This window comes from Elgaria multicarinata, chromosome 1 (assembly GCF_023053635.1).
Source record: "Elgaria multicarinata webbii isolate HBS135686 ecotype San Diego chromosome 1, rElgMul1.1.pri, whole genome shotgun sequence".
Taxonomy (NCBI): Eukaryota; Metazoa; Chordata; class Lepidosauria; order Squamata; family Anguidae; genus Elgaria; species Elgaria multicarinata.
In genome coordinates, this window is record NC_086171.1 from 7,341,977 (window position 1) to 7,366,427 (window position 24,451).

Consider the following 24,451-nt stretch of genomic DNA (forward strand, 5'->3'; position numbering starts at 1 on the left):
GGCCGTCCTTCACAGGGAGCGTGCAAGAAATCGCTGGTGTGATGGAGCCCATAAGCAGGTGAGCCAAGAGGTACAGGAAACTGTTCTCCTCTCCGAATTGCAAAATAACATGGTCCCTCTTTTGGACCTCAGCGTTTATTTTATTTTTCGTAACCCCACACATAAAAGAGACACCTTTGAATATGAGCTAATATTTAACAAAATGTCTTCCACTCAGAACTTCACAAAATAAATAACTGCCAGCCAAAATAACTACGAAAGCCAGGTTTGAATCCCTTTGCCCTCAGGCTGCATTATGATCAAGGGCATGTCTAGATCAGTCTAGAACAGCAAAAAATCGGCCAGGGCACAGTGCAGGTCTGCCACCAAAAGGCATACTGTAATACTTTAGCTTTTCCCCATTCTTGTAGAACTCATTTTTTTATCCCGTCTGGGGTCACAAACCTGTCATATTTGAATGTGAGAGGGTCAGGGTGGATTTCTGGATCTGTTTGCAGTGCAAGAAAAGGCGACAGCAGTCGATCATCACCTTTCTGGAAAGTATATTCTTTGCCAACGTCCATCTTAATATCCATTTCCTGCATCACAGTTCTGAAGAGAAGAGCAGACCCTTTCAAGCGCAGAGTTTCTTCTATTGCACTGTCCAGAAGAGGAGTTTTGATCATATCCAAGGACATGTTGATGAAGGGGCCGACTGCCAGGACCTCCTGAGCAGTCTCTCTTAGAACTCTCTCCACTTCTTCCCTCACTGCCTTCAATACTTCTGGATGTTTCAGGAGATACAGAAGAATCCAGAAGGTAGCTGGGACAAAGTTAGTTTGAGATATCCAGAGAAGCATCAGCTGAAATTGAGTCCACATCTTTTCAGTAATCCCAGGCTCAGATAACTGCTGATCTAGCTCAGCTACCCAACTGCTGATGCCCACCCTTTGATACAACTTTTCTACTCAGAGAATGTCCCAGAAGTACTTCTTCAATCTCTCTGTCTCCTTCTTGCTCAGAGGATCTATGGTGCTGGTGACCATATGGGGAAAGAAACGGTCAAATTTCTGAAAATTTTCAGACAAGTTTCCACCTAGGGTTAATTCTTTCTCCTTAGCATTTTCTTTGCTGTCTACATCTTTGTGTGGCTCATTGCCAAACAAAGTCAGAAAAGAGGCTTGGAAGACAGTTTTGTAAATAAAGTGGAGGACTTCCTCCTGCCGCCAAGATTTATTCCGCTCACCTGAATCCTGACTGAGAAGCATCACGGACTTCAACTTCTCTATTATCACCTGGTTCAGGACAGGTAGATACTTTCCTCTGAGATACTTATCACTGATTTTTTTAAAACTATGTAGCTGAGATTCTGTGGAGTAGAGGCCAAAAACATTATGTGCTATCATTGATGTAAATTAGGGTGGGGTGATCTAATCCCATTTCTAAGCAGGTACAGGCAGTTCCAGTTTTCCTGTTCCTTTATTTATTTATTTATTTATTTATTTATTTACTTATTAAAATATTAATATCCTGCCCTATATCTCAATGATCTCAGGGAGGTATACAGATAAAATCATACATATAAAATACAATAAATATACAATTCTAAAACAAATTAAACCCTTACTATGTTAAAACTTATATGACATTTTAAAACAAAAAAATCTAATTAAAAGATGACAGTGTGCAGGGTGGTGGATTTAGCCATCAAAGGCCCTGTCAAAAAGCCATGTCTTAACCTGACAACCAAATGAAACCAGTGCCAGTCAGGCCTCCAGGGGGAGGGCATTCCACAGCCGGGGTGCCACAACAGAGAAAGCCCTTTCCTATGTCCCACCATAGCATATATCTTTGAAACAAACTTCAAAGTGATCTTGATAGGCTGGAGCGCTGGGCTGAAAACAACAGAATGAAATTTAATAGGAATAAATGCCAAGTTCTATATCTAGGAAACAGAAAACAAATGCAAAGTTACAAGACGGGGGATACTTGGCTCAGCAATACTACAAATGAGAAGGATCTTGGAATTGTTGTAGATCACAAGCTGAATATGAGCCAGCAGCCCAGCTGGGCTTCCCTCGTGACAGTGAGCCATGCCAGGTGGGCTAGGAGCTTCCCACACAGGCCTATGGCATCACTGTCAGCTGCCCAGTGGCACAACTCTCCACTCTTGCAGGAATTTCTTTTAGAAAAGGGAAGCCAGGGCTGAAATCAGTGTTAGAGCAGGCCAAGATACGGGGCCACTTGGGTATGAAAAGGAAGAACAGAGCTCCTGTATCTTTAACAGTTGCATAGAAAAGGGAGTTTCAGCAGGTGTCCTTTGTAGGCATGCAGCACCTGGTGAAAGTCCCTCTTCCTCACCACAGTTAAAGCTGCAGGAGCCCTGCCCTCTTTTGTATCTGGTCACTGTAGTATAGCTCTGCAGCTTTAACATGTCATGCATGTTTTGGTACTCCCCTTGGTACGCACGTCTCCTTATACTCGCCCTTTTTCCAAGCTAAAGAATCTCAGCTGTATTAAGCTTTATTGCTAGGGCAGTTGCTCCAGTCCCCAGATCATTTTCGTTGCTCTTTTCTGCACTTTTCCAGCTCTATAATATTTTTTTTAGGAGTAGCGATCAGAATTGTAGTGTATTCTAAGAAGGCATGTGCTCCACTCCGATTAGAAGCGCAGAAGCAGGAGCGAATTGGCCTGCTCCGCCTTGCCCAGAGGCGGAGTAGAAGCGGACTGCGGTCCTCTAGAAGCAAGGCGAAGAGAAGCGCCCATTTTCGGAGCGCTCCGGTTTCCGCGGTCCAATCCGATCGCCATCTTGAAACATTTCGCCCATAGGATTGCATTACGGAAAAGAAAGGGGGATAACTGTGTTGTTTTTGAAGCTATCTTTCTAAAAATTCTTGCGCTTGGAGAGTCGTGGATGGGGGTCATTTTGAGACCACAATCTCTGCGTCGTGCGGGTCGCGCGCTAGAATTTTTAAAAAAACCGGCGGGAAATACCTTTTTCCAAGGGCTGAGGGGCAGAATCAACTCCCGGTCATGATCACATGATCCCAAAGTTGGAGGAGGGGATAGGCAAAACAGGTAACTTGGGATTCTGGGAACTTCTCTTTCTTAGTCTGAATGGACTTTTCCCAGTGTTTTTTAAAACAGTAGCCCCACGAAATGCACAAACACAACCTGTGAAATCATATACTAAGCCAATAATAAGAGATAGAAACACAGCACTGCTACCCACCCTAACTTTGGGGAACAACTGAAAAGATGTGGTGCAAGGGGATGAGCTCCCCTAGGGCATCCCATGTGGACGTGCCCTCACTCTCTCCTGTACTTGGAAGGCCATCAGAGCCTTCCAAAGAGAGTAACCCGGTGGAGCAATGCCTATCATGAGTTGAAGTGAGAGTTCCACTTTTCAGAGCTCTCGTGGTGGAGCAATGGCTTTTATGAGTTGAACTGACCACCTTGCTTCTTAAAAGACTGGTTGACCAGTCAAATTGGCAGCTGCTGCTTCCCCCTCCCCTGGGCACGTCCCCCTATTGCTGGTAAAAGACAGATATAGACTTTTTAAAAAAGTTCTTCTTGTTGTTTATTCAGCAACACTGCTGCTTTTAATTCCACCCCTCCTTTATTTATTTATTTATTTCTTTATTTATTCCATTTTATATGCATTACTGGCTTATCCTTGGCTCACTTCCTTATGCCCCCAGAAATGTCTGCTGCCTGCCTGCCTGCCTTCCCTCTCTCCTCCCCTGTCCGCCTCGCAGGGATGTTGTGTGTGTGTGGCTTTGACTCAGGGGAGAAGTCCTTCCTGCGCTCACTTGGAGTTTTGGAAGTTCCAAATCCATTTTTCAAGTGTGGAAGAACATTCATATTAGGTTAATGATCTCTACTCCCCAATTCATGGCATGTTGGGATTTCCTTTGAAATGGCCCCATTGAGATGTCTGCAGGTTTAAGCCCCGCCAAAAAACAGGGGATGATGGGACTGCCTTGAGTCTGTGTGTGTGTGTGTGTGTCCCTGGATAAGCTATCATGGTGGCAAGTTTGAGGTTTCTACTTTCTAATGTGCAAATTGACGGAGCTATCGAAAGGGGTGTGAATGGGGTGTTGGATTTTCATAAATTCCCCAAAAATCAGGGGATGATGGGACTGCCTTGAGTCTTGGCGTGCATCTGTATCCCTGGATAAGCTATCATGGTGGTGAGTTTGAGATTTCTAACATGCAAATTGACAGAGCTATCGAAAGGGGTGTGAATGGGGTGTTGGATTTTCATAAATTCCCTAAAAATCAGGGGATGATGGTGTAAAGGAAGCCTGAGGCAACAGTACTAAACACAAGTACTAAATAAGAACTTGGTTGGTAGCAGCTACAAAAATGACAGTAAAAAGGATAATACTGAGAAACAGAAGGGGAAAAGAAATGAGGTAGATACAAATTAGGCAGAACCACCCACAAATCCATCAAGAAAGGAACAGGCAGCCTCTCCACTGAATCCCCCTCCTTCCCCCGGTCAACAGTGACCAAACTTGCCTTTTGGAAAACCAGCCTCTACAAAACAACAACAACTCGCTCTCAGCTCCCGGGCTGGGCAGCGGCAGACATCCATGCCTCCAGGCTGAAGACCTACCCCAACTTAATCCAATCAGCCTTTTTATCCCTCTCTCCCTTAATGAGGGTACTTGATCTTTCTTCTCACACAAAGCCCAATTAGCCCAGGCAGGAGATAGCCTCTGCCTGACCTCGGGAAGTTTGACTCCCACCTTTTCCCACATACCAAACTGGGTCCTGGCGCCAATTGAACCATAAACAAGCTGGCCAGATTCCTCCCATAAACATATCAAACTATTCCTTATCTATCCGTCACCACTATGGTTTACTACCTGACAGGAAGACATGGTTTACTACCTACAGGAAAACAGATCTAACTCAGAAACAAATGTAATTCAGAACTCGACTGCATTTTATAACCCCCCAGTCCTTCACAGATGGGACTGCCTTGAGTCTTGGCATGCATCTGTATCCCTGGATAAGCTATCATGGTGGTAAGTTTGAGATTTCTAACGTGCAAATTGACGGAGCTATCGAAAGGGGTGTGAATGGGGTGTTGGATTTTCATAAATTCCCCAAAAATCAGGGGATGATGGGACTGCCTTGAGTCTTGGCGTGCATCTGTATCCCTGGATAAGCTATCATGGTGGCGAGTTTTAGATTTTTAACGTGCAAATTGATGGAGATATCGAAAGGGGTGTGAATGGGGTGCCCGATTTTCATAAATTCCCCAAAATTCAGGGGATGATGGGATTGCCTTGAGTCTTGGCATGCGTGTGTATACCTCCATGAGGTGTCATGGTGCCAAACGTGAGGTTTCTAACTTTCACAGAAAAAAAGTTTTATACTTTTTTAGCTTAATGCAAGCCTATGGGGGGGGAAACAGAGCTCCGATCCGGATCTGGAGCTCCGCAGCGGAGCGGAGCGGACATGGGCGGAGTGGGGGTTGGAGCGAAGCGGGCCGATCTGAAAATCGCGGATCTGGAAGTGAAGCGGAGAGGGGGGTCCGTGCACACGCCTAATTCTAAGTTCAGTCAACATAGATTTGTATAAAGGCAATGTGATATTGAGAACTTCATTCTTAATTCCTTTCCTAACGATGCCTACCATGGAATTTACCTTTTTTTTCCCCTTCTCTTTTTTTCACAACAGGCATGTTTTCATCGAGATGTCCACACAACCCCAAGATCTCTTTCTTGGTCAGTCACCAGTAGCTCAAATGCTATGAAGTTATACTTGAAGTTAGGATTTCTTGTCCCAGCATGCATCACTTCTGATCAGCTCTGAGGCTCTATAAGTGGCTGTGTCACCTTATGAAGTCAGATAGGGACTCAAGGAGTAAAAATTCCTTAAAAATCAAATACATGGATTTTTTAAAAAAAAATCTGGAGGGGAGGAAGCTTAAACCCTTCACTCACAAAAAGCCATGGCCCCTAAATGCACAGAGCTCTCAGACAAAATCCATACACCCCTTCAAATTTAGGTCTCAAGATTTTATTGTTTGTAGCCAATGGCCATCACAATACAAACACAAAGCACACAAGTATAAATAGAGAAACATTTGATACACTAAAACAAGAATACAATAAAATGACCAGGATTTAGAACATTCCTTCTGTTTAACACCCCCCCTTAGGATTTGACAGTGGTGTGGTTTAGAAAGACTGCTCTTCTTTTTCTTACAGCGAGCGCAAATAAAGCTATCCTATAGCTGATGAATTTGTCCACATCAGCCAGCAGCCATCTAATTTTAATATATCTGATTGGCCTCCTAAGGTGGTCTGGAAAGGGAGAATTAATTTAGCCCTGGACGAATTATATAATGGACAGTATAGGATAGGGTGACCCTATGACTGGATTTGCCCAGTTTTTTTATGACAAATCCGGGAGGGGGAGGTTTAATCCGGATGTTTCCAAAGAGCAAATCCAATGGGAATTAACAAAAATGGTTATAACTCCATCATTTTTTTAAGATAAAGAGCTGAAAGTTGGCACTATGATAGCTTTTAGGTAGTTCTTTAGCCATACCAAATTTGAAACAGATCCATTTATCCATTGATTTTAGGATTTTTTTTAAAATTTGGGGATTTAAAATGATTATTTTTTAAAAAATATTATTTTTAAAGAGATAAAACTTGGCACCATGATTACTCTTAACAAGGACATTAGCTATGCCAAGTTTGAAACAGATCCATTGAGTTTTAAGATTTTATTTTAAAGTTTGAGGTTTTAAAATTATTATTTTTAAATGACATTTTTAGAGAAAAAGGGCTGAAAGTTGGCACAATGATAGCTCTTAAGGAGAGATTTAGCCATGCCAAGTTTGAATCAGATCTCTTCATCCAGTGTTTCTTTAGGATTTTTTTAAAAGTTCAAAGTTTTAAAATTATTTTGTTTTAATACTGCTGGAACCATATCCTTCAAACTCAGGTTGTCAAACCTCCTCTTTGGGGTGTTGCACATTGAGCAGTTTCAGCCCTTGGCATTAAGGGGATCTCCAGTCTTTAGGTAAGAAGTCCTGGGCAAGCAGGGCACCTTTCCTGTTGCAGATTTGGTGTGCAGTCAGGTACCTGGAGTTCAGCAGAGGCAAGGCATCCACAAATCAAAATGTGGGAAAGGAGAGGTCAGTCAAAGCCACCCACAGGGCAAAACAGAATGGGCCAGAGGCCTTTTTCTCAAATTTCCACATCATGGGCGATGAAGGGTTATCTTTAGAGAAAAACTCTCACGGCCAACAGTAGGGTGCCAGTCGAGAGAGGGGCTCTCTTCTTTGTGGATGCCCTGTTGCTGCAAATGTTGGAACCTGGCATATCTTTGCTTTGCTTTGCTACCACTTCCCTTCCACTTCACTTTGTACACTTGTGACTGCACTTGTGGGATGCAATGCAGAACATTTGAAGTGCATACCAGAGGAAAATAGATTTGTGGCTTTGGCTGGCTGGCATATCTCTTAGAGACAGAGTTAGACTGAAGACACAACTCAGAGATGGCTGTAGCTGAGCCCTGAGAGGATGCTGTACCACACAGAGCCTTTTCAAGAGTGTCTCAGAGTCCAATTTCGGTGCAGGCAGAGGCGGCTGGCGGTGGAATTTGAACAATCAAAAGAGTTGAACAAGCAAAAAGCAGCAGCAACAACCCTCACCCACATATATACAAATCAAGTTAAACAAAACAACAAGGGAGGAAAGGAAGTTGGGAGGGAGAGACTCTTTAGTTGTGTGTATGTTTTTAACTGAGTCTTTGCTTCAATGGAAATGAGCCTTGTGTGGCGCAGAGCGGTTTCTGCAGCTGAAACTCTCCCCACAACCTGAGTTCGATCCCAGTGGAAACTGGTTTCAGGCAGCCGGCTCGGGTCGACTCAGCCTTCCATCTTCCCGAGGTCGTTAAAATGAGCACCCAGTTAGCTGACGGAAAGGTAATAACGGCTGGGAAAGGCAAGGGCAAACCACCCCGCTATAAGGCCTGCCAAGAAAATGTCAGTGAAAGCTGGTGTCCCTCCAGTGTCAGGTCTTAAGTGACACTGACAGGTCTTAAGTAGGTCTTTCAGCGTACCACGTTTTAATCAGATTGGATCATCCATTGATTTGTTATGATTTTTTAAATGGAAATTAAACAAATGCTTACATCTGAATAAAGTAAAGAGATCCAAATTGGCACAGTGTGTCAGGATCTGTCCTGTCCTGCAGCACCATCTGGTGGCAGCTTTCCATATAACCAGCCACAGGGCTACACAGGATGCGAGCCATGGCTGGTAAAGCCTTACAGGGTTCAGGCCCAGACCAGCAGACACTCCCAGGTGGACTCCTGTGGAACAGCTGGGAGCTGCCAGGAAAGGCCTATATAAGAGCTGCATTTCTCCTTCAGCCTTTGCCACAGCAACACGGTGTCTCATGCTAGCTGCAGCCGGTTCCTGACTATTTGCCTTGACTCGCTGGACCTCTTGCCTATCTCGACCACGCCTCTGGCCCCTTTGCTACATTGTACGTGCCTGACCCTAGCTTTGCATTTGACCATTGACTTTTGCCTCTGGCCCTTGTTTGGACTCTGTTCCTCTTGGACTCTGCCTCTTGCCTTGATCCCTGCCTGGACCTTGGCTGCTTGTTGACTGGACTTCTCTTCTGTCTCTGGCCCCTGCTTGGATTCTGAACCTGTGTCTGACCTTGTGCCTGTTTTGTGGATCTGCTTCCTGCCCCTGGCTTTCTGTTGGACTCTGCCACCAGAGACTCATGCCTCACCCCAGCTTGCACCACCAGTATTCCAACCGCCCACGCCAGTTCCGTTTCCGTCTGTCCCAGCCCCGGCATTCCTGCCTAAGGACCCTGCCACCCACACCCCAGATCATGACACAGTGGCAGGTCTTAAGTAGATATTTCAGCAAACCAAATTGTATTCAGATTGGGTCATCCGTTGATTTGTTATGATTTTTTAAATTTCCTCCCTCAAGCCCTTCAGAGCTCATAGTCAACTAGTAGGAAGGAACGGAGGAGCCCTGTTGCATTGCTCTGGGCAGGCGCGTGTTCGTGCACACACACGCATGTACGCACACATACACCAATGTGCCGGGAAGCTTTCGCAGCTTTCAGCCAAAGAAAAAAGAAACCTTTACGGGGGGGAGGATTGCAAAAGAGCATTTTCTCCTGCACATGGGGCAATAGCCTAGGTAAACAGAAGAGGCTGAGGATGCACATTGCAGTGGAATTGGCTAGATCCCCTGCTTGGTTTCTGAGAAATCCCAAGGAGACAGAAGGGATCAGGCTTGGTGAGAACAGAGGCGTTTAGCCAGAAGCGTTGCAGTTTCTTCTCTGAGCTTTATCACACCATTGCATGCAGTTCATGGAAGGGGGAGTGAGGTTTTCCAACAGGGTGAATGGAGGGGGAGTTTTCTGACTACCACCAACCTATGAACTGTAAGGGGAGATGCAAAGGAGACCAATGGGTAGAGGCTATGGCAAAACCAGCCACATTTTTTTTATCCTCAATAGGATAATAGCAACGTGCTACAGGAGACATGTAAGAGGCTTGGGACTTAGAAGTGCACAGGTGTAAGTTTGCAAGTTTTCATACGATCTATAAATGCTATATATCCGAAGTGGGATAATACGAGGGAGAACCAGAAAGAACGTGGAGGTGGGAGAAAGGCTTAAAACAACTGAAATGTAAATACAAAAAATAAGTGGAAAGCCAGAAAATTAGAAAAACAGTTCAACATAGTCAGTGGGATTATATTAAAAAAGGAGAAACACATGGCATCTTAAAGACTAAGAAATTTATTCTAACAAAAAGATGTAGGCTGGATGCTTCTTCATTAGTCGTGTGCGTGTATGCTATATTTTCTTCACAACAACCTTGTGAGGTAAGTAAACCTGGGAGAGAGTGATAACACACACCCCTGCGCCCGTCCATTCCCAAGATCCACAGTAAGATCCATAACTGCACAGTGGCTCTACACTCCAGGTCAAAGACTATATCCACTCCTACGTTAATTCCCCTCTCTCTGAAGCATTCAATAAATGCAAAGTATTATTCTTAGTATTACCACTGCTTGCAGGATCAGTTACTTCAGGCATTGATGAGGAATGAAAACAGATTTTCGTTTAAACAGGGGGGGGATTTGTACAACTGATTAGAGTTGTCACTGTGCTCTTAATGAGGACACCTGTGTTCTGGCATCTAGGGAAATGTCGGTTTATCACGGCATGAACTTTCAAAGACTCTGGTCCAATGTTCAAGAAATGATCAGACAAGGTAGTATGTCTGTCTGGAGCTCACTACTGCTCCACTGAACCTCTCCCTAAGCTAGTGGCCATGTATGTCTCATCTCGACTTCATACATTTACTGACAGGGGAACCATATGCAACATAACCAGGTTAGCCAAGAGCTACAGGAAACTGTTCTCCTCTCATAATCACAAAATAACATGGTCACTTTTTTGGACCTCACCCTTATTTTCATTTTTCGTAACTCCACCCTCAAAAGAGACACCTTTGAATATGAGCTAATATTTTACAAAACTCAGAACTTCACAAAGTAAATAACTGCCAGCTAAAATTACTACGAAAGCCAGGTTTAATTCTCTTTGCCCTCATACTGCATTATGATCAAGGGCATGTCTAGATCAGGCGATATCCCAGGGATCGCCCCGGAATCATCCCTATGCATCCACATGATGCACAGAGTATCCCACGGCAGGGAGGGATGTCTTGGGATTGTCCTGAGACCACAGGAGCTGTGGGCAGCCATCCTGGTTTCTTCATGGCTCCTCAGGAGTAAACATGAGGAAGAGGGGACTGGGCATGGGGCACGGAGCTATTCAGGAGCTCCATGTCCATCGGGATGGGGGTGGGGAGCGGGATTTTTTTTTAAAAAAAGCTAACCTTTTCGATGGAGCATTTGTGCGCTTATTTTCAATAAAGAAACAAAAAACAAAAACGCAGGCGCGACATCCTCTTCCTCCTGGGACATCGCATGCCACGTGAGGCCTGAGGGGGAGGATCTCACGATCATCATATTGTGTGAACCTCCCCCTCCCTTCCTTAGGTATAGACATGCCGAAAGACTCTGTATTTATAAAATAATATTTTTAAGAAGAAGAAAAAGAATTTAACTGTGAGCCCACATGTTAGTTCGAAATAAAAACCAGGTTTGATAGGGCAATCCTATGCATATTTTCTTGGAAGCAATCCAAAGGGCTGACTCCAGGGCACTGTGCAGAGGATTTGAGCTTAAATGACGTTCCCTTCAGACTCTCAATCGGTATTTGAACTGAACATCAGGAGATGGTTTTGTGATTCCAAACCCATGTCTTCTTACATCTGTCGTAGGCATTTCTTCTTCTGCATTAACCAGTTCCATGTCAAAGTAGGCCAGCATCAAGAAGACAAACATCTTCATTTCATTAACAGCAAAAAATCGCCCAGGACAAAGTCCAGTTCCACCACCAAAAGGCATACTGTAATACTTTAGCTTTTTCCCGTTCTTGTAGAACTCCTTTTTTATGCCATCAGGGTTCACAAACCTGTCGTATTTGAATGTGTGAGGGTCAGGGTGGATTTCTGGATCTGTTTGCAGTGCAAGAAAAGGCGAAAGCACAAGATCATCACCTTTCCGGAGAGTATATTCTTTGCCATCGGCCATCTTAATATCCATTTCCTGCATCACGGTTCTGGAGAGAAAAATAGACCCATTCAAGCGCAGAGTTTCCTCTATTGCACTGTCCAGAAGAGGAGTTTTGATCATATCCAAGGACACGCTGATGAAGGGGCCGCCTGTCTTGTCCTCCTGACCGGTCTCTCTTAGAACTCTCTCCACTTCTTCCCTCACTGCCTTCATTGCTTCTGGATATTTCAGGAGATACAGAAGAATCCAGAAAGAAGCATTGACAATGTTAGTTTGAGATAGCCAGAGAAACAGCAGCTGATGTTGAGTCCGTATCTTTTCAGTCATCCCGGTCTCAGCCACATGCTGATCTAGCTCAGCTACCCAATTGCTGATGCCGTCCCTTTGATACAACTTTTCTACTGAGAGAATGTCCCAGAAGTACTTCTTCAAGTTCTCTATCTCCTTCTTGCTTAGAGGGTCTATGACGCCGGTGACCATATGGGGATAGAAACTGTCAAATTTCTCAAAATTTTCAGAGAAGTTCCCATGTTGTGTCATTTCATTCTCCTTAGCATTTTCTTTGCTGTCTACATCTTTGTGTGGCTCATTACCAAAAAAAGTCAGAAAAGAGGCTTGGAAGACAGTTTTGAAGGTAAAGTGGAGGACTCCCTCCTGCTGCCAAGATCTTTTCCCCTCACCTGAATCGTGATTGAGAAGAATCACAGACTTCAACTTCTCCATCATCACCTGGTTCAGGACAGGTAGATACTTCCCTCTGAGATACTTATGATTGATTTTTTTTAAACTATGTAGCAGAGATTCTGTGAAAGGAAGGCTAAAAATATTACGTACCACCATTGATGGAAATTTACTATAGCTCAGCCCTTGTTTTGATACCTTCATTAAGGGTTCATAAGTAGAAGGATCAATCAAAAAATGCATGTAATTGCCTCCGAGCAAAACTGTGAAAATATCCCCATGTTTCTTCCGCATCCTTTCCAAAAACTGTTCAGGGTTCCTCATGAAACTTCGCCCGTGTCCGAGCCATGGAAGGAAGCCTTTGTCCAAGGGGGGTTCCTTCGGTTTCCTCTTGCGAAATGCTCCTATTTGATGGAGTAAGCCAAGTAGGGTTGCCAAGAGGCACGCTAAGAAAGCGCAAAGCACAGTCTCCCAGAGAGTCATTGCTGATGTGATGGAAGAAACACTGCAAAAGAATAAATGAATCCACAGGTTTATATGAATCAACCAATCAGATGGCACATCAGGGTGGGGTGATCTAATCCCATTTCTAAGCAGGTACAGGCAGTAGCAGTTTTCCTGTTCCATTATTTATTTATTTATTTATTCATGAAAATATTGATATCCTGCCTTATTACAGGAATCACAGTCATCATTCCTGTAGTTAAGGGCCGTCAGTAAAACGAGCATTCCGCCATGTTAAATGGAATTGCTGGGGGGTGGGTCAACCTAGCAGCCTAAAATAAAAAATATTTCAGGAATCTTTCTGAAACGCGGTACTGCCAGAAAGAAATGCTGGCTTTACATTCCCTGCGCGTTTCAGGGAGATTGCTGGTATATTGAGGCCTGGATGGCAATTTAAAGTTGAAAAAGGGGGGAAGCATCTCTGTTTCAAACTGATCAGGCCCACTTCCTGTTAGGCGACCCCTTTTTTGCGCACTAATAGCGCCAAATTGGGACCCTTACCTTCCAATCCATTGATGGGATTGTGTTCCCCTGTCCTCCTCATTGATGGAATGGCCTTTCTTTTTAAAATATCTGCTTCCGTTGATTTTTTATTAATTTATTTGCTTCCAATGTTAGCCTATGGGACTCCGATAAGCTCACGCATGCGCCTCAGGTTCCAAGGAGGGAGGGGGGAGAAGGGAGTGAGTGGGAGAGAGTCTGGGAGCAAGCAAGGCCATCCTCGGGGGGGGGGGGGGGCAGGGCCTCCTTCTAGCACCCGGGCCTGCAGCCGCGCAAGGAGTTCACCTCAGCTGGGCCCAGGCTTCCTCCCAGCGTCTCCGCCCCCTCCCTGCTTCGATGGGGCCTTGTACTTTGCCTGCAAGATCGTGCAGAGCAAGTGCAAAGCCCCATCGACGCTGAGGGAGGGGGCTGTGGGACGCATTCTGGGACTTCCTGGAAGCGTCCCCCCCCCCACTCCCTGCCTAGGCCCAGGGGAAGAAGAAGAAGAAGAAGAAAGCTGCAAGCAAGCAGGAGAAGAAGCAATTAGAAGGTAGGACTGAGGGGGGTCGGTGGGGGGGATGGTGGCTAGGTGAATGTAGGGGGCTGGCTGCTTAAGAGCTTTATTGCACCAGCGCTATACCTTGCAATTACTGCAAATTGCATGCAAAGGACTCAGAAGTTTTCCACCTTAAAATCAGCTTTTATTGTGAAGTACTCTCATGCTTCCTGCTTTAATTGTGCTTAATTTGCAAAAAAAAAAAAATGCAATTTCCCCCTTAAACTCACATGGTGGTTTGCAAAGGATTGCTGCAAAACAACAATGTCTAAAGCTGGTAGCTCTGTGCTGCAGCAGCAGTAGCAAGACAACTGCAAAAGCAGGTACATGGGTGCTGGTGTGAACTGTATTTAGCTTGCACGCTTGAAAATTGTACAGATTCCAGCCTTTGCAGTGTTAATCTCGAAGTCTTACTGGGGGAGTTTGGGTGTGTGTATGGATAAAACTCTATAAAAATATTTCTCTTAAGACATTGTCAGGGATGTCTGTCAGGGATGCTTTAGGGTGGATTCCTGCATTGAGCGGGGGTGGGGGGTGGGGGTGGACTCGATGGCCTTGTAGGCCCCTTCCAACTCTGCTATTCTATGGTTCTGTGTGTCTAGATATTAATTTTAAACAGTTTTAGGCTATTTGCAGTTCCATCCTTTTCTATTATAAGTAAAATGATTCAGACTTTCTTTTTAAAACAAACAAAAGCAGGCATTAGTTTGCAGCAGAAATGTCAGTATTTAGAATCATAGAATAGCAGAGTTGGAAGGGGCCTCCAAGGCCATCGAGTCCAACCCCCTGCTCAAGGCAGGAATATAGTGGCCGTTTCTTTCTTTTCCACTGGAGATTGTATTAGAACCTCATCTTTGCTTAGGTGAAGGAAAAGCAATTAAGTTAAAATAATTTATTTATTTATTTAAGAACTTCAGTTTTAACTGTGGCAATATTCTTCCTTCAGGAAACATTACTTCATAGACCACCGTGATCCTTCTAGACTCCCTTTGCAGCCTTTTTTATTTTAAAGATTAAAAAAAAGGCTGTTTCTCTAAGGTTTGAGAAGGCTTTCTTTAAAATACAGTCTTTCTTTAAAAATAGGACACTTTAGACATGTTTGAGCTCTATAGAGGAACCATACTTGTCCATAGGAATCCGTGGCAAAGCGCTCTTTGTGATCTGAGGAACTGAGTAAGGGAACCCTGGAGACAATTTAGACTGACCAAAACCCTATTCCCCCTTCTGAAGAGGTCTGGATTAACACTATTCCCCCTTCTGAAGAGGTCTGGATCACATCTCTAGAAGCTGGCTTATCCGCTTCCTAGAATTTGGGATTGTAAAGATTACCCCCTGATTAATTTATTTGTTTATTTATTGCATTTACATACTGCCCCATGGCCAAAGCTCTCTGGGCAGTTTACAAAAGTTAATGAGCTCTTCATTCTGAAACATGTTGGGCATAATAATAATTAAAATAATACATTGAAAATATTTTCTCTTTTTGCATCCTGTTACTGGAAGCATCACTGGGGTAGATGAAGAAATACTCTTAAATCCATAAGGGTGTAATCTTATGCATGTTGAGAGGGGGTGAGGCCTACAACTGCCAGCATGCCCCAACCCGCAAGACTGGCTGAGGAATGCTGGGAGTTGTAGGATTTTTACTTTTCTGTCTAAAAATGCATAGGATTGCACCATTGGGCCAGGTTCAGATATTATTTAAACCTTATATTCAAGTAATGAGGTATGATACGTGTAAATGTATTGTAAACCACCCAGAGAGCTTTGTCTATGGGGAGGTATATAAATGTAATAATAAATAATGATTTATTGCTAGTTTTGCAAAACATATTTCATGCCAACTTTTTATCATGGGATGTCTGGATCACATTGTCAATGGAATAAGTTTCTAGGTGTTCAGCTATACATTGGGGCACTGAATAGCTGCTGAGAATAAGTTTGATACAATTCTGAAAGTTACTGTACCGTTTCCACCCTTATAAATAAACGAACAAAACTGTCACAGCCCCCTGAATCACAGCAATTCATTTTTAATCATAGAATAGTAGAGCTGGAAGGGGCCTATAAGGCCATCGAGTCCAACCCCTGCTCAATGCAGGAATCCACCCTAAAGCATACGTTACAGATGGTTCTCCAGCTGCCTGTTGAAGGCCTCTAGTGTGGGAGAGGCCACAACCTCCCTAAGTAACTGGTTCCATCAATCTTCTCTTCTCCAGGCTAAACATGCCCAGTTGTTTCAGTCTCTTCATGGAGTTTCGTTTCCAAACCCCTGATCATCCTGGGTGCCCTCCTCTGAACCTCTCCAGCTTGTCTCCATCATTCTTACTATATCAGCTATATTGGAACATTGAGAGAAAATGGCTGCCTCCTCTAGCAAATATTGTCAGTGTCTTTTCTTGGGTGGGTTACTCTAAAGCCTCCGCCTCCAACCCCAGCGTCCTGGCTTCGAAGCCTGGAGCGGGCGGTGAGTGAAGGGAGGTAAGTGAGCACGCGGCGGGCGAGGGAGTGCAAGCTGCAGAAGCCCTGACCTCTTTTGTATCTGATTACTCTAGTATAGCTCCTGCAGCTTGCACTGTTGTGATGAAAAGGGAATTTCAGCAGGTGTCATTTGTATATATGGAGAACCTGGTGAAATTCCCTTTTCATCACAACAGTGCAAGCTGCAGAAGCCCTGACCTCTTTTGTATCTTATTACTCTAGTGTAGCTCCTGCAGCTTGCACTGTTGTGATGAAAAGGGAATTTCACCAGGTGTCATTTGTATATATGGAGAACCTGGTGAAATCCCCTCTTCATCACAACAGTGCAAGCTGCAGAAGCCCTGACCTCTTTTGTATCTGATTACTCTAGTATAGCTCCTGCAGCTTGCACTGTTGTGATGAAGAGGGGATTTCACCAGGTTCTCCATATATACAAATGACACCTGGTGAAATCCCCTCTTCATCACAACAGTGCAAGCTGCAGAAGCCCTGACCTCTTTTGTATCTGATTACTCTAGTGTAGCTCCTGCAGCTTGCACTGTTGTGATGAAAAGGGAATTTCACCAGGTGTCATTTGTATATATGGAGAACCTGGTGAAATCCCCTCTTCATCACAACAGTGCAAGCTGCAGAAGCCCTGACCTCTTTTGTATCTGATTACTCTAGTATAGCTCTTGCAGCTTGCACTGTTGTGATGAAAAGGGAATTTCACCAGGTGTCATTTGTATATATGGAGAATCTGGTGAAATTCCCTTTTCATCACAACAGTGCAAGCTGCAGAAGCCCTGACCTCTTTTGTATCTGATTACTCTAGTATAGCTACTGCAGCTTGCACTGTTGTGATGAAAAGGGAATTTCACCAGGTGTCATTTGTATATATGGAGAATCTGGTGAAATCCCCTCTTCATCACAACAGTGCAAGCTGCAGAAGCCCTGACCTCTTTTGTATCTGATTACTCTAGTATAGCTACTGCAGCTTGCACTGTTGTGATGAAAAGGGAATTTCACCAGGTGTCATTTGTATATATGGAGAATCTGGTGAAATTCCCTTTTCATCACAACAGTGCAAGCTGCAGAAGCCCTGACCTCTTTTGTATCTGATTACTCTAGTATAGCTACTGCAGCTTGCACTGTTGTGATGAAAAGGGAATTTCACCAGGTGTCATTTATATATATATGTAGAACCTGGTGAAATCCCCTCTTCATCACAACAGTGCAAGCTGCAGAAGCCCTGACCTCTTTTGTATCTGATTACTCTAGTATAGCTACTGCAGCTTGCACTGTTGTGATGAAAAGGGAATTTCACCAGGTGTCATTTGTATATATGGAGAATCTGGTGAAATTCCCTTTTCATCACAACAGTGCAAGCTGCAGAAGCCCTGACCTCTTTTGTATCTGATTACTCTAGTGTAGCTCCTGCAGCTTGCACTGTTGTGATGAAAAGGGAATTTCACCAGGTGTCATTTGTATATATGAAGAACCTGGTGAAATCCCCTCTTCATCACAACAGTGCAAGCTGCAGAAGCCCTGACCTCTTTTGTATCTGATTACTCTAGTATAGCTCCTGCAGCTTGCACTGTTGTGATGAAAAGGGAATTTCACCAGGTGTCATTTGTATATATGGAGAATCTGGTGAAATTCCCTTTTCATCACAACAGTGCAAGCTGCAGAAGCCCTGACCTCTTTTGTATCTGATTGCTCTAGTGTAGCTCCTGCAGCTTGCACTGTTGTGATGAAGAGGGGATTTCACCAGGTTCTCCATATATACAAATGACACCTGGTGAAATCCCCTCTTCATCACAACAGTGCAAGCTGCAGAAGCCCTGACCTCTTTTGTATCTGATTACTCTAGTGTAGCTCCTGCAGCTTGCACTGTTGTGATGAAAAGGGAATTTCACCAGGTGTCATTTGTATATATGGAGAACCTGGTGAAATCCCCTCTTCATCACAACAGTGCAAGCTGCAGAAGCCCTGACCTCTTTTGTATCTGATTACTCTAGTATAGCTACTGCAGCTTGCACTGTTGTGATGAAAAGGGAATTTCACCAGGTGTCATTTATATATATATGTAGAACCTGGTGAAATCCCCTCTTCATCACAACAGTGCAAGCTGCAGAAGCCCTGACCTCTTTTGTATCTGATTACTCTAGTATAGCTACTGCAGCTTGCACTGTTGTGATGAAAAGGGAATTTCACCAGGTGTCATTTGTATATATGGAGAATCTGGTGAAATTCCCTTTTCATCACAACAGTGCAAGCTGCAGAAGCCCTGACCTTTTTTGCATCTGATTACTCTAGTGTAGCTCCTGCAGCTTGCACTGTTGTGATGAAAAGGGAATTTCACCAGGTGTCATTTGTATATATGAAGAACCTGGTGAAATCCCCTCTTCATCACAACAGTGCAAGCTGCAGAAGCCCTGACCTCTTTTGTATCTGATTACTCTAGTATAGCTCTTGCAGCTTGCACTGTTGTGATGAAAAGGGAATTTCACCAGGTGTCATTTGTATATATGGAGAATCTGGTGAAATTCCCTTTTCATCACAACAGTGCAAGCTGCAGAAGCCCTGACCTCTTTTGTATCTGATTACTCTAGTATAGCTCTTGCAGCTTGCACTGTTGTGATGAAAAGGGAATTTCACCAGGTGTCATTTGTATATATGGAGAACCTGGTGAAATCTCCTCTTCATCACAACAGTGAAAGCTGCAGGAGCTATACTACAGTAACCGCATTTAAAAGAGGGCATGGCTCTCGTCATCCTTTACAAAAAGCCATGAAATTCAATGAACAAAAAACCTACGGTTTATAAAACAACGTTAAGGCCGTACACTTTTCCACCAAGCACCAAAAAGCCGGGAAATTGGGAGTTAAGGCTCGCCAGCCTTAACGCCACATCCTCCCTAAGGAGGCAGAAAGTACCAGTGAAATTCTCATTCTGCCAAAGCAGATAAACCATGAGGACAGGATGGAGAATAGGATATGCAGAGGTGACTGTGGGGTTGTGGGAAACTGATGACGAACAACTTAGAGCCACCTACTTCTTTTTTTGTTTAGAGCAGCCCTTCCCCAACCTGGTGCCCTCCAAAGGTGTTGGACTGCGACGATCCATCATTGCAAGTCAGTATGTCCCATGGTCAGGAATGCTGGGACAGCAAGATGGGGAACGTAGGGGGGCGCCTCCAGGCAAGCCCCCCCCACCCCACCCCACTTACCTGTTCTGTCGTCATTGGGCCCGGGCTTGAACTGAGTGCCCGGGTGCACCTGGAAGCAAGACCACACTTGCAGCCTTGCTTCTGGGTGGACCCAGGGGCTCAATTCAAGCCTGGGCCAGGAAACGACAGAGCAGGTAAGAACACCCCCCACCTGGCCCCTTACCTGGACCTGCTTCCACCGCTGCACAAAGGGCCCAGGCAGGAGGGGGTTGCTTACCTGCTCCCTTGTCCCTGGGCCCAGGCTTGAATTGAGCTTCCGGATGGACCAGGGTGCTCAATTCAAGCCCGGGCCCAGTGACGATGGAACACGTAAGTGGGTTGGGGCTTACCTGGCAGCAGGGCCAGGCAGGAGGGGGTGGGGTTTCTTACCTGCTCCGTCGTTGCAGTCCAACACCTTTGGAGGGCACCAGGTTGGGGAAGAGCTGCTCTAAACAAAAAAAGAAGTAGGTGGCTCTAAGTTGTTCGTCATCAGTTTTCCACAACCCCACAGTCACCTCTGCATATCCTATTCTCCATCCTGTACTCATGGTTTATCTGCTTTGGCAGAATGAGAATTTCACTGGTACTTTCTGCCTCCTTAGGGAGGATGTGGCGTTAAGGCTGGCGAGCCTTAACTCCCAATTTCCCCGCTTTTGGGTGCTTGGTGGAAAAGTGTACATCCTTAACGTTGTTTTATAAACCGTAGGTTTTTTGTTCATTGAATATCACAATTATCTCAGGGCAGTGTACAGATAAAATCATACATATAAAATAGAATGAATATACAATTCTAAAACAAATTAAACCATTACTATGTTAAAACGTATGAAATTTTAAAACAGTAAAATCCAATTAAAAGATGACAGTGTGCAGGCTGGTGGATTTAGCCATCAAAGGCCCTGTAAAAAAGCCATGTCTTAACCTGGCACTAAAATGAAGCCAGGGCTGGCACCAGTCAGGCCTCCAGGGGGAGGGCATTCCACAGCCAGGGTGCCACAACAGAGAAAGCCCTCTCCTATGTCCCACCATAACATATATCTTAGAATCATAGAATCATAAAATAGCAGAGTTGGAAGGGACCTACAAGGCCATCGAGTCCAACCCCCTGCTCAATGCAGGAATCCACTCTAAAGCATCCCTGACAGATGGCTGTACAGCTGCCTCTTGAATGACTCTAGTGTGAGAGAACCCACAACCTCCCCAGGTAACTGATTCCATTGTTGTACTGCTTTAACAGTCAAGAAGTTTTTCCTGATTTAAAGCTGGAACCTGGCTTCCTTTAACTTGAACCCATTATTCCGTGTCCTGCACTCTGGGAGGATCGAGAAGAGATCCTGGCCCTCCTCAGTGTGACAACCTTTTAAGTACTTGAAGAGTGCTCTCAGGTCTCCCCTCGACCTTCTCTTCTACAGGCTAAACATGCCCAGTTGATTCAGTCTCTCTTCATAGGGCTTTGTTTCCAGACTCCTGATCATTTTTGTTGCCCTCCTCTGAACCCCCTCCAGGTTTCTGCATCCTTCTTGAATTGTGGAGACCAGAACTGGACGCAATACTCTAGATGAGGCCTAACCAGGGCCTCATTAGTCTGGCAGGATTTGTTCCTGACAAATCCATGTTGGCTTCAAGTAATCTTGTCAACTTGTGGCTCCATTCTCCCCCGCCCCATGTCCTCAAGGGTTGCCTGCCTAACCCTTTTGCGGATGGAAAATGGAGAGCTTAGAGCGCCAGCAGCAGCAGCCTTCTGCTTTCCTCTGGCACCAGTCGCCTTGGAAGTGCCCGCCTCTTCCCCCAGCAAGATCTACTGCTGCTGCCACTGCAGATGCATCCTGATGCTGCTGGTTCCATAATGCCCTGTAGCTGAACCCTCGCTTAGGGAAGCCTTACAGTGGCAACAGGCAGCAAAGCGGGAATCCACTCCCACGTCAAAGTGGTCCCACACCATGCTTGTCTTTCGCTTCTGTCGTGACACCAACTGCCTGCCTACGCTCTCAGGTGTCGCCACAGAAGCAGGGGTAACAGAGGAAGAGGGCTTGGATACTGGGGAGAGAGCCTCGGCCTGCTTCTCCTCATCACCCACATCCTGGAGGACCGCCTCCTCCTCTTTCCCCTCCACCGTGCTGAGGACCTCGTCTATAATGTCTTGCGACAAGTCCATCAGCCGGCTCCCCTCAATCAATAATGGAGTTGGGGATACTCCTCCTCCTCCTCCTCCTCCTCCAACAGCACTAATGTTGCTGCTGCCTGCCTGCCTCTTGCAAAGATACACTTTTCCCACCTTCAAAAAGCGAATGGCGGGTGCAAGTTGGAGAAGCGGGCGCGTCTGCCTGCTTCTTCTCCTCTTTCTATTGATGAGCACCCGGCCAAGGACTTGCACGTTTGATTTTCACAACTGGAGGGGCTGCCTCCTTACTGGTGCCAGCATTGCGTTGCCCACTGCTTTCACCAAGTCCAAAAACAGACGGTCACCTGCTGCCTTTTCTCGTTATCAATAATTATTATAATTAATAATAATACATGTATTTATTATTTGGGGAATGGGACAAGTGTGTGCTTTGCCCAAACTTTATTTAAATGCTTTTTGCACTTAACAAGAAGTGCACAGCAAACACAGTCACACAACCACACACAGTCACAACAAATACAAACATAAAGTGAGAGAGAGAGAGAGAGAGAGAGAGGGGATAGGGGTGTTTTTGGTATTATTTTTTTCTATAGAAGAAGGAAAATGAATACAAACACAGTCACAGAACACAGGGTTTAAAAGACGGGGGGAAGGGGTGGGGGTTGGGAAGCAAACAAACACTCCAAATGAAAAATTATAAATGTATATAAATCAAAGTAAGGCAAAATGCAAAGCAAAGGAAAGCTAAGTAAAAAGTCAGAAACAAACAACCCAACCTGATCTAATCCTATATCTTCTCCAAAACACAGCTGCAGAAATACCCTCCTCTCTCCATGAAGAGAGAGAAAGGAAAACTCTCTCTTGGTGGCTCTGGCTTAGTCCCCCTCTCCAACATTGGGACTGGAGGATGCTTCACATCAGGTGATCACTTATCATTACAATTCGGAGTTGAATCTGCCTCTCATCGCTTCAAAAAAGGTTCCCCCTTTCCGTTTTACCCATTATAAGAAAATTAATAGCAAACAAACCATACAATGAAAAATTCTGAAAGTTGATACAAATGACCCCCAATCATCACTCTCTAAGCACAGTAAGTTTCAGAGATGTAGCTTTAAAAACAAAGAAGTTATAGGTGTTCTTTCGCCAAATGCAATCCTAAGAGAAAGAGATTCCAAAATGGTGGGTGGAGCCTCACGACTAAGCAGATCGCGCTGCGAATGGGTGACCCGCTTCACCATGCTTTGCTTCACCCTGACCCAATCCGTCTCCACTTTTGGCAGAGGCAAATCAGGCCGATCCAATATCGCTTCTACAAACCAAACCAAAGCAGAGAACAACCCTAATTTCCCTAGTGGCAAACGCAACACATGGCAATGAGACATTTTTGTTGCTGCTCAGTTGGTTGTATAACCCAAAAACCAATATGTGAAGTATGACAAGACAAAGAAGAGGTGCCCAATCAATGCCTTTGATGCTGGATCCCATCCACAAGATTCACCCAAAACATACATTCACACAACTGAAATCTGACCAGGAAATCAGTATGCACATACTTGGCTTGTTTCAGGTTTACTGTGATTTTCATCACTTACTTCTTTGTAAACTGCCCAGGGAGCTTCGGCTATTGGGTGGTATAGAAATGCAATAAATAAATTAATCTAAGAGAAGAACAATTATATTGAAGAGACTTCTTGTTCAGCTGGCAGACCAGCTCACTAGGCAAGACTGCCACGACACAGTACTGTATAGGGATTCTAAGCATGATTATTTCAGAAGCAGATTAGATTCAAGTCTCAAGAACATTTTACACGACAACTGTATTATTTTAAATTATTTTTAGGCTGCCTTCAAGGATAGAACCCCTTGGAATTGTTGAGCAATACATTTCATTTGCGCGTAGGGTAGGGTGGGGAGAAATGGCCCAAACAGAACTAAGCATAAGAACATAAGAAGTGCCATACTGGATCGGACCGAGAGTCCATCTAGTCCAGCACTCTGTTCACACAGGGGCCAACCAGCTGTGAACCAGGGACCCACAAGCAGGACACTGCGCAACAGCACCCTCCAGCCCATGCTCCCTGGCCTTTGGTATATACAGGCTTACTGCTCCTGATCCCAGAGGTAGCACAGAGCCATCAGGCTAGACTTCTCCTCCAGGAATTTATCCATAAGAATATAAAGAGAAAGGGAAGACGTGGAAGAAAAACTTACGTCACACAGGTTTGCTTTCAGAAGAGTGAAGTTCAAGCTCCCTCTTCTGATTTAAAGCAGAGTGCAATGTTCTTTTGGAAGTCTGCCTCCTTGTTCTGTAGAGAGATCATATTTATTTATAAAGGCATGGGAGTTCCACTCTAGTTAAGGTCGTACAGTAAAAAAGCATTCTACCATTATAAACGGATAATTTTCATAAAATCAAAAATGTTTCACCAATCTTCCTGAAATGTACATGTGCCAGAAATGAAAGATTTAACATATAAGGTGGCCGTTTTAATTCATACTACAAGTATGCTCAGTCGTGTCTACTCCATCCTGCCTCAGCTAGATCGGAAAGTTGAAGGAAGGAAATGGGCTCTCTCCTAAAGCATAGACATGCCCTATCAGAAGTAAGTACCATTGAGTGTAACGGCCTTACTCCCAGGTAAGAGTGTAGGGGATTGTAGCCTTTTAGAAGCTGACTGGAACCTTGGCAAAGGGAAGAGATTCCTCCAGCATGATAATCCTACAAGTTACAACTTACTTCCGTTGAGTGTGTATGTGTGTGTTTTTATTCTTCATTTGATCATTGCTGCTGCTTGGTTT

At 44.6% G+C, this 24,451-nt stretch overlaps 1 protein-coding gene and 1 pseudogene across 1 annotated transcript; both read right to left on the bottom strand.

Annotated features, from left to right (window-relative positions):
- Positions 1-316: 316 nt before the first annotated feature.
- LOC134413407 (5-beta-cholestane-3-alpha,7-alpha-diol 12-alpha-hydroxylase-like) lies at positions 317-1,390 on the bottom strand (annotated as a pseudogene).
- Positions 1,391-9,772: 8,382 nt separating this feature from the next.
- Positions 9,773-23,936, bottom strand: LOC134396332 (7-alpha-hydroxycholest-4-en-3-one 12-alpha-hydroxylase-like). Its single transcript, XM_063122798.1, has 2 exons — positions 23,864-23,936; positions 9,773-12,824 (listed from the first exon to the last, which is right to left on the bottom strand). The coding sequence occupies exon 2, from the start codon at positions 12,800-12,802 to the stop codon at positions 11,261-11,263; it is 1,542 nt and encodes a 513-aa protein (XP_062978868.1). The 5' UTR covers positions 12,803-12,824; positions 23,864-23,936; the 3' UTR covers positions 9,773-11,260.
- Positions 23,937-24,451: the final 515 nt, after the last annotated feature.

Excerpts from the sequence above, each read along its gene's own strand:
- LOC134396332 (XM_063122798.1), bottom strand. The coding sequence starts at position 12,802 with ATGACTCTCTGGGAGACTGTGCTTTGCGCTTTCTTAGCGTGCCTCTTG.